Source organism: Clinocottus analis, unplaced genomic scaffold, assembly GCF_023055335.1.
Source record: "Clinocottus analis isolate CAN_PGR_092001 unplaced genomic scaffold, fCliAna1.0.p SCAF_25, whole genome shotgun sequence".
Taxonomy (NCBI): Eukaryota; Metazoa; Chordata; class Actinopteri; order Perciformes; family Cottidae; genus Clinocottus; species Clinocottus analis.
In genome coordinates this window covers 1,253,248-1,263,155 of record NW_027175987.1, presented here as the reverse complement: position 1 = coordinate 1,263,155, position 9,908 = coordinate 1,253,248, and the positions used below count along the sequence as shown (strand labels likewise).

At 41.4% G+C, this 9,908-nt stretch overlaps 1 protein-coding gene across 1 annotated transcript; it reads left to right on the top strand.

Moving 5' to 3' along the window:
- The first annotated feature begins 915 nt into the window (after nt 1-915).
- map2k2a (mitogen-activated protein kinase kinase 2a) lies at nt 916-8,290 on the top strand. Its single transcript, XM_068591455.1, has 12 exons — nt 916-1,475; nt 1,569-1,754; nt 1,925-2,135; nt 2,898-3,044; nt 3,214-3,291; nt 3,698-3,749; nt 5,873-5,997; nt 6,620-6,833; nt 7,026-7,090; nt 7,203-7,264; nt 7,544-7,589; nt 7,704-8,290. The coding sequence occupies exons 2-12, from the start codon at nt 1,666-1,668 to the stop codon at nt 7,812-7,814; spliced, it is 1,200 nt and encodes a 399-aa protein (XP_068447556.1). The 5' UTR covers nt 916-1,475; nt 1,569-1,665; the 3' UTR covers nt 7,815-8,290.
- The last annotated feature ends 1,618 nt before the right edge of the window (nt 8,291-9,908 follow it).

Genomic DNA, 9,908 nt, shown 5'->3' with positions numbered 1-9,908 from the left:
GTCAAGTGGGGTGAAATAAAAAAGTGATCTAGTTTTAATCTCTGTGGAATAAAAATAGTGGTTTTATTTTATGATTAGGCATTATAAAATATAAAGTTAACTCTGTCACCTCAGTCTGCATCCTCTTCATGATGACTGCACAAAGCTGTGGGCGGTTGGTCCTCAGTATTCAAACTGATAAATGAATGTTTATTTTTTAATCTCGCCTGTAAAACTAAAGCTCAGAGTGAGCCAGCATGCATAAAACCAAGAGCCTGAAACTGTAGGACTTTAACTGTCCCACAATGCTTAATTCCTGGCTACTGAAGACTTTTTGTTCAATAAAACATGTATATTTAAATGTTGCATAATCCCAGTGTGGTCTCATTATGGGGAGGGAAAACACCGCACAATTAAATCCTGTTCTGTATCCTGAATGCTGGAGGGATTTGCTAATTATTAGCAACAGTTAAAACATAAAAATGTACATTTTTGAAGACATGGCGCAAGAATTAAAGCCTGATATAAAGTATCACATTATTTTATGTTGTAACGGCTGTGGGATTGTGGTTTTATTGGGTGGTTTATTTGGGGTTTGGCAATAGTCTTCTTTTAGGTTGAACTTCAAAAAGAAAAATAAACTTTGCCAACATTTAAATAAGTAGATAAATAAATACAGCAGCTAATGTTTTCCTTTGAACATTTAAAACTGAATTTTTTAATTTATGTTTTAATAAAATTCTCAATATTAATTCAATAATATTGTATAATGTATTGTAAATCTTCAGTTCCCTCTTCTGACCGCTGGGTGGCAGTGATGCACTTCGGAGCTTGTTTATCAACTGCCATTAAACACATAAGAAAGTAGCGGCGTGGACAACAAACGGTTAAACTGGACTTTTATCTCATTAAAAAAACAGCAACCCGGAGACGTTATAACACAAACTCATCTCCCTTCAGATTCCTCCATTCCTCTTATCAACTTGTCGGACGGCCCCGGTCTCGCGCTACTTCTATTTGAAGGGCTCTCCCTGTGGGTGTCACACAGGTCTGATGCTGCTGCTGCAGCTGCTGCTTCCTGTATCGAGGCACCACCACCACGGAACCAAAGCCCTTTTTCCGCTTCAGTGCCCCCCGAACTGAAATACGTCAGGAATCTGTTGCTTGGACGCAGCCCGTCCTGCGGAAGGGAAGCCAACCCGAGTCGGTCTCCCGGTGTTCGCTGCCGGTAAATCCCGCGGCAGCCCCGTTTTCTTGCGTAAAACTGAGAAACGAAGGGGCTCGCACGAGACGCAGGGCACGGTTTTTTTCTTCCTCCTGGTGCTAGCTAGTAGCGGCTAATAGCAGCTAATAGCTAGTCTAGTGGCAGCAGGTAGACAAACCTAGAAAGAAGCACGAAAAAAATAGAAATGTGTTCACTCCGACAGCTATAGATGCACCGGAAACTCATCTGCCTTTTAAAGATCACCTCGGTAGAATACTATTCACTACAAAAAGTAAGTAAAGTATACTAACTTAATGCTAGCTAACGTTAGCTAAGTTACTAGCCACCAAGAGCTGATCCTGTTGCTTTTCTTGTTCCCACACAGAGTTTTGAACAAGGTAAAGGGGTAGAATAGCAGCTTCTTAGCTCATTGCCACGTCAGTGCTTTATTGAAGAAAAGTCCTTTCGGGTTATTATTGGAAATGGCTCCGAAAAGAAGACCCGTTCCCCTGAACATAACGCCCATCGGGGAGGGACAGGCCACCTCCAACACCATCGATGCTGCATCCGAGTGAGTAACGTTAGACCTGTCATAGCTGTGGTAAAAGATATATTTTATTATTGCAATGTGTGTGTAAGTCGACACCATTTATAACACCAGTAACGCCATTGTGTTTCTGTTTTGTCACCTCACTACCACCATGTTTTGACTGTCACAACCCTGTGGTCTTCTCCCCAAAGAGCCAACCTCGAGGCCTTACAGAAGAAACTGGGAGAGCTGGACCTGGACGAGCAACAGAGGAAACGACTGGAGGCCTTCTTGACCCAGAAAGCCCAGGTCGGGGAGCTGAAGGATGAGGATTTTGACCCCATATGTGAGCTGGGTGCTGGGAATGGAGGGGTGGTCAACAAGGTTCGCCACAAACCCTCGGGTCTGGTCATGGCCCGGAAGGTGAATATTAATGTGTTTGTTGTTACAGGTGAAGTGTGGCAGTTGAGCCGAACTAAACCAAAACATACTCCAGAGGTGTAGATTGTTATCTTACTGGCATGAAGCTACACTGACTCTCTTATCACTCACTTATTTATCATCGCCTATAGATGACCAAGATATAAATATTAGGATATTACAGATAAATCAGCAGTTTGTTAGTTTTCTATCTGCATCCCCCCCCTGCCCCATAAAATGTCTGTCAGTACACATCCTGGTCCAAATTTTTACTAAAAAGTATTTTCCTATTATATCCGTATATTTCCCCTCTAAATTGAAAGGAATGGTGTACGGCTGAACATATAGAAAGTTATTGGGATTCCAGCAGCCACTCAAGCATACGCATGCTTTTTGAATCTGTCTGACCTTAAAGTACGTGTTGATGAGCCAATTCGCCCGTTCTTTTAATTATGAAAAACATTTTGGGGGGGAAATATAAGGAAGCTGTTTTTGCTATATTGTGGTTTGTACCATTCTAAAACAAGTGTAAATTTTCGTCTAGACTCGCTTATTTTGTCAGTAGCTATTTTATACTATTTCTAAATGATATCCTAAATAATTTGTGTTGAGTTTTACTGCACACAGATGAATAGAAAAGCATTGTTAGGCTAACCTCTGAAATGTGACAAATAAGAGTTCAATGAATGATGAAACTGCATCTGTTGCATTTGTTGTTGTTGTTGTCAGAACATCAGTTGATGGCCTCATCCGTTCCCTCCTCAGTTGATCCACCTCGAAATCAAGCCTGCCATCAGAAACCAGATTATCAGAGAGCTGCAGGTGCTGCACGAATGCAACTCTCCCTACATTGTGGGCTTTTATGGGGCCTTTTACAGCGATGGGGAGATCAGCATCTGTATGGAGCACATGGTGAGGGACACAGACTGTTAGTAGGGCCCTCCTACCAATGGATACCAGTATTTTGTCTAACTTAAATGACAAGATATTTGTTCCGACCTACACCCATTTAAAAAAAACAAAAAACATTGATGCTAAAACAAAATGTGTTATATTTTAACCGTGCAACATGTCTTTCTAGGATGGTGGATCCTTGGACCAGGTCCTGAAGGAGGCCAGAAGAATCCCAGAAGAAATCCTGGGAAAAGTTAGCATAGCTGTATGTAGTTCACTTACTACTTCTGTTGCCTTTAAACAAAAATATCTAGTTTCTGCCCTTTTTACGAGGTGTTTGTCACTTAAAATCCTTTGCAGTTTGAATTTTGGCAGTGATATGAAAATCCTAAAAGCGTGTTACTGTCCATGTTCTTTAAAAAGCGCTACTCATTGTGGGCGGGTTTCTCTTGTGGTGTTGCCTAACAAGCTGTGCGTTGTACTGTAATGCATGAGTCACTGCTGTATTTTACTCAATTTAAACAGTTTCAAGTGTAATAACAGGATAACGTAAACATTTTTTGAATGTTTTTTTTTCGATAACTACATGGGAAAAGCCTATTTTTATATATGTGTTGAGAGATTTGGCCCTTATTGGTGCACTGTGTTAACTGATTCCCTCTGGTTTACAGGTATTGAGAGGATTAGCCTACCTACGGGAGAAACACCAGATCATGCACAGAGGTAAGGGTGTTCTCCAGTCGCACTAAATTACTTTTGCTCTAAAAATTTCTTCTGCAACATTTCCAAATCACTGCCGTTCGCAAAATATAATTGATTACACATTATCACCCAGACATTACACAATGTCTGGGTGATGATGATCTGGGAGTATGTGGACATTAAGGGTGGGCAGTGTTGCGTAGCACTTTAACTGAATTTGCACATCACCAAGCTTTATTTAGAGCATTATATTTAATGTTTATCACACCTCCTTTTTAGGTTAGTTATCATCTTAAAACTTGTCAGTTGTTTCCAGAAAAAGACATTTCCAATCTGAGGAGCCTTTGAATCCATACATCCCACATGCAAGATTATTGAAAAATGTATGGATATAAAATATAAATTTCGATTTTTTTAATTATAAAGAGTTTTGAATTGTTATTTCATATTTTTGATAGGACATAGTGTTGTAACCGAAATGTAGCAGAAGACAGATTAATCTAAAAATATGTATTAGGTTTTTTTGTAAAGCCATAAAAAGTAAATAAATACGCTATGTGTAAGGCATTAGAACAACACTGCCACTCTACTCTCATTTAGAAATTATACGATGTAGATGTATAAATTAAAAAAAAGTATGGCCTTTTGTGGTTAGTCCTAGTCCTTCAATATTAGGGGCACGTATATATTTTTTTTCATGCTTGTAAGGCAACAATATGACTCAGACCCTGCAAATGTTACCATCTGAACATCACATTCAAGAAAAAATGCAGGGTTATCCCTTAATTTACCACTGACATAATCCTTCCTGCTCTGAAACGGGCTCAAACACACTAACTAAGCGTTTAGGTATGATTTGCTTTTTCCAACTTGAACTTGTTTTGTCGGTGAAGCCACTTTAACGAAACAGTCTCCAGTCATTCTCAAACTTTTTCCTCTTCAAATTTGTATTGTCTTCATCCTTTTTCCTCCTCCTTATGCACTGTATCAACATCTTCAGGGTTTGAACACGCTCACCACAAGGCACACTATTGTTGAAGAGCATCACAAGTTCCTCATCGTAGACATTTGTAGCATGACGAACAGAGAAAGAAAAACAATTATCTTTGCATTCAAACAAAATCACAAGTCTCAGCATAGCGGAGTCTTACGCAGGCACGTTTTCCACAGCACACCGCTGAGTAACCACGGGTGTGTTGTCATGAAAAGCGCCGGTGAAGGCAGCGCTCAGACCTGAACAGTGAAGCCTCACAGTGCTTGAGGGTCGGTGGTACTCTACGACGGTTGTCTGTGAGCTCAGGCGGTAATTACAGCCTCTCAGATGTGATTATACAGCAGCCGCGCCCTGTTGACCCCTCCCTCCGTGTCTCCCTCCATCGTTCTCCCGCTCTTTCATGCCACCTCTCTTCCAGTCACTCATCTCATGTCCTTGGTCGGTGGGGGGGGGGCTTCACACCACAGAGGACATTGCAGGGCTCAGTCTTGCCCCCATTATTTTTGCAGGATGATTTTCAGCAATGAGCGGGAAATGTGAAGGAACAGGCTTATTTATAACGGGAGTGGGGGGTGGGGGGGCGGGGGTGCTCAGCTTGAGTGTCGCTATTTTTCTCCCTTGCTCAATTAACACAACACCACATATACAGCCGGGGGGGGGGTTGCGTGTGTACCACCTGCAGGCCTCATGACAGACTGTAGCTCTTGTCTAAATATTTTGTTTCTTAAGTAATTCTATATGGCAAGAAAAATCGTTTCATGTACAAAACCTATTTATCTGTCTTAAACCGTCTTTTACCGTATACATTTCAAAGGTTGCACATGTTGGTGTCTAAGATTGGGAACGTAGACGCATGTATCATCATAGACAGTCATGTATACACATGCATTACATGCATTATACCCTTACCATTATTATATTTATAAACCTAAGCCTATGTACATACCTGAACGCATATATTCAATTACCAGTGTCGCAGTGTTCAGGTTAGCCATCTGTTTGGTCTTGATTTCCATTTGGTAAGCACTAACCTCTCATCCTGATGTCTACAAAAAATGTTGAGCTCAAATGATCAACAGTAAGTTGTTGATTATAGGCACGTAGTTTGAAGACGTGTCTCATTAAGAACTTATTTTACATTTGTTTATAGATGTCAAGCCCTCCAACATCCTGGTCAACTCTCGCGGGGAGATCAAGCTGTGCGACTTTGGTGTGAGCGGGCAGCTCATAGATTCCATGGCCAACTCCTTTGTTGGAACACGCTCCTACATGTCGGTGAGTCAGCGCCGCACGCCTGCGCCCCCACCCCTTTTCCTCTGGCCCTATCCCCACTTTCCTTCTCTTTTCTCACATTGCTCTTGTTCCCTGGCCCCGCCCTCCGCCTTCCCTTCCTCTGGCCCTCCCTCACTCCCCTGCCAAGAACCGAGGGCTGTGCTCAGGAAAGGGTTCGTTGGCAAAGAGCGAGGCAACTGTGCTCGCTCTTTCTCGCCCTCCTTTCCCCTCACTCTTAGACCCCTGGTGGGTGCAGTGCCGAAAGCCGCTCGTCTGTCCCATCCCAAACTCACAAAGCACCAGTAGTGTAGAGACACTTGCTCCTTCATCATAACTCCCAACACACACACACACACACACACACCCACACACCCACACCTGTCCTTGCTCACCCTTCTAACGAAAGCAGTCCTAAGCTACCCTTCACTTCCTGCCAAACCCTCCCATCCTCTGTCCTCTTGCCCTCGCCACACCCCAACTCTCCTTGCCATAACACCCCCCCCTCCATTATCCTCTCCACCACTTCCTGTGCCTTCCCCAGCCAGCCCTCTGCCCAACCCTCTCTCCTGCCCGGCATCTTGGCTCTACCCGCTCCTTCTGACGTTGATCGTGTGTTTCTCAACAGCCGGAGAGACTGCAGGGCACTCACTACTCTGTTCAGTCTGACGTGTGGAGCATGGGTCTGTCCCTGGTGGAGCTGGCGATTGGCCGCTACCCCATCCCCCCACCAGACGCCAAAGAGCTAGAGTCCATCTTTGGACGGGCCATCATGGACGGGGCCGAGGGAGAGCCTCACACCAACATGCAGAGGCCCAGACCACCGGGCAGACCCGTGAGCGGTAAGAAATATTAAAAAAATATTTCCAAACATGTAGATTTGAATAGTGACACATTTTTACATTCATGTTTTCAGGGTAAAGACCTTTGAACATAATTGGGAGAAAAAAAAACTTGCTTTGTGTTTTTAAAAAGAAATTCATTTGTTACCTGAGTAATTCTAATTGTGGGCATGATATGCAACTTTTTCACAGGGCATGGGATGGACAGTAGACCAGCCATGGCTATCTTTGAGCTTTTGGACTACATTGTGAATGAGGTCTGAGAAAGAGCTGATTTGCATAAACACATTTTTATTTTCGCACAAAATATTTGTTTGCATTAATTGTCCAGTTTACTTTTTAACCTTTTGATTCTTGGTTCCTCCTCAGCCTCCTCCTAAACTGCCACTTGGGGTCTACACCAATGACTTCCAGGACTTTGTGACAAAATGGTGAGCATTGGCATTAGAGTGAGCTTTATAAAAGATCAATTTCAAAAAAGCGCACTGCTTTTATGAAAAAGTAAATTGGGAGAAGTAAATAATGTAGATGGCATAAATGTATTTATTTAATGCCATGTGATATGAGGAACGCAGTCGATGATGACTGAAATGCAGTTTGTTATGTACGAGGTGGTTGTTTGGAAAAATGAAATCCAACTTAGACCTCATCGACAGAAGCAGTTCGACAATCTCTCAGGTCGGTAACTTTAATGTTATTTGTGTTGGCAGTTTGATCAAAAACCCAGCTGAGCGGGCCGATCTGAAGATGTTGATGGTTGGTACCTGAACTTTTCATTCATCTCATACTTTGATTACCAGTTTATTATGTTTTGGGTTAATGGTGCTAACAGTACAAATAATGGTTTCCTTTTTTTGTTTGTTTTTCCAGAGTCACACGTTCATCAAACGATCAGAAGTGGAGGAAGTGGACTTTGCTGGGTGGTTGTGCAAAACCATGGGCCTCAACCAGCCCAGTACTCCCACCCGCGGCACTGAGTGAACAGGCCCCAACTGCCCTGACACACACCTGGGTCTTGCTTGCATACACATAAATATACTACACATACACGTACACAAGCCATCACACACATTGGCACTTTGTTTTCTCCATCTTGGGTACGGTATTGTCCCTCCCTTTTCCCCGCCCCACCCATTTATTTCTTCACCAGCAGCAGAGCCCTTTGAGTCATTGTACAGTGAGACCACAGCTTCACCATGCCAGTGTCAGGAGTAGCCACAGCTCACTTTTCCACACTGCTGCAGAGGATGTAAAGCACTGAAGGGCTGCTGATGTGTTGGCTCAATTTGAATTGATTGACAAACTTCTTTTGTATTGTTGATTGTCGATTATACAAATATTCTGTATTAATCTTTTGTATGGCAACAGTTGATGGCTTGTAGGACTTGTATTTTAATAAATTACCAGCTGCAGAGATTTCCAAACAGTGAAATACAAACACATCACCTACTTGCAAATTCGAAATTGTTTTTTTTATTGAAGGTGATTGCAGCTATTTTGATTTCAAGTTCCTTTGTCAAACTTTTTTTATGCATAAATGTTCTCAGCAGAGACCTTGCAATTGCCTCCAATGTAATGGTTAAGTTTGTTATAGGTTGCAAAAAAGCATATATCTATTCATTTTCACTATTTGGTAAATGAGTGATCACTTTGAACAATGTCACAAACCAAAGAGTACTCGTGACTAAAAGTTTTTCAACGCCTGAGAAATTTTGTTTAGTATGCAAATTCATCAACAGTATATCAGTGTATTTAAAAATTTTAGATTTTCTTTTATTCAGTTATCTGCACTGTCAACATTGTTTCCTCCACATACATTTTAATGCGCATCCCACACTGTCTCTCACATGGGAGGAAGCATATGCTGTGGAGGCCTGGTAAATGCCAGAATGCCACTATTGCCATTGAGAAAACAAAGATCAAAATGTATTCATGGGATGATATAGCATGGTTTATTATCTAATACTGTATGTATATTTTATTTCCCAAGATCATGAGGATGTTTTGCTGGTGTTTTTATCAAAAGCCTGAACTCTCTGCAAGGTCGATATGAAATTCCAATCACGTTGACTGATTTAAGTATTTTTCTTTTTCTCTCTGTTGTTGGTCTGTACTTTCCCCCCTGAAGTGTATTTGGTTATGTTTTCACTGTACTGCTCTGTGTGGCACTTCAAGTTTTCTCTTGGGACACAACCAGACGGGGGTGAGGGGCGGCGGCGGCGTGCTTTTGGGAAAGACTTGGGTTGCGATACATTTTCCCTGTGATTTAACCCAATGAATTGTGGTTAAAAAAAAATACAACCCAACATTGAATGAGACTTCAAACGTTTCAAGTAGTCCAAATGGTTTGACTGGACATTTTCACCTAGCTCAGTGTTGGTCACATGGTGGTGGTGGTGGTGTTACTTGCTAGCCTGCCGTCTTGCTAGAGCTCTTGTATTCTCTCTGCTTATGGCTGCCCTTTCTTATGCCCTCCCACCCCTCCCAAAATGTGCATTTGTTCAGAGCAAAATGAATGCATTGTCACTTGTATGTGTACAAAGCTATATACAAAAATTACAGGAGTACTATTTTGCAGTCTTAATATACAAATTTTTGATTTATGTAAATGACAAGGGAGAAGAGTCATTTTATTATAATATAAAAATGTGTCGGATATGGTTATAATGTATAAAAAAAGATTAAAATAAAACTTATTTGTCAATGTACTGTAAGGTGTTATTTATTTATGGCAGTCATTGCTATTCATTATGTCATTTCTATACATGTCTCTAACAGACTCACCAGAAATTGTTTGGATTTAACCATGCAGATGACAGTCATAAAACATAGATGAATTAAATTAGTTTCACACCTTTTTCTTTTTTTACATGTTCTTGAATGTTTTGAATTAATTTATGATTATAAGTTGTCAGGGCCCTAGCCAACAGAGAACGCTGAGGTTATATTTTTCTAGGACTTTCGATTCTTTCAAATTGGAGCAATGCAATAGCATTAAATATTTCCTATTACAACTTTTTTCTTTTTTTTTTTACATACAACAACTACAAACATGCAAAACAACGACAAAAAAAA

Coding starts and splice junctions, on each gene's coding strand:
- map2k2a (XM_068591455.1), top strand. CDS start 1,666: ATGGCTCCGAAAAGAAGACCCGTTCCCCTGAACATAACGCCCATCGGG. Junction 1,755..1,924: donor ACCATCGATGCTGCATCCGA/GTGAGTAACGTT, acceptor TTCTCCCCAAAG/AGCCAACCTCGAGGCCTTAC. Junction 7,091..7,202: donor TGGACTACATTGTGAATGAG/GTCTGAGAAAGA, acceptor GTTCCTCCTCAG/CCTCCTCCTAAACTGCCACT.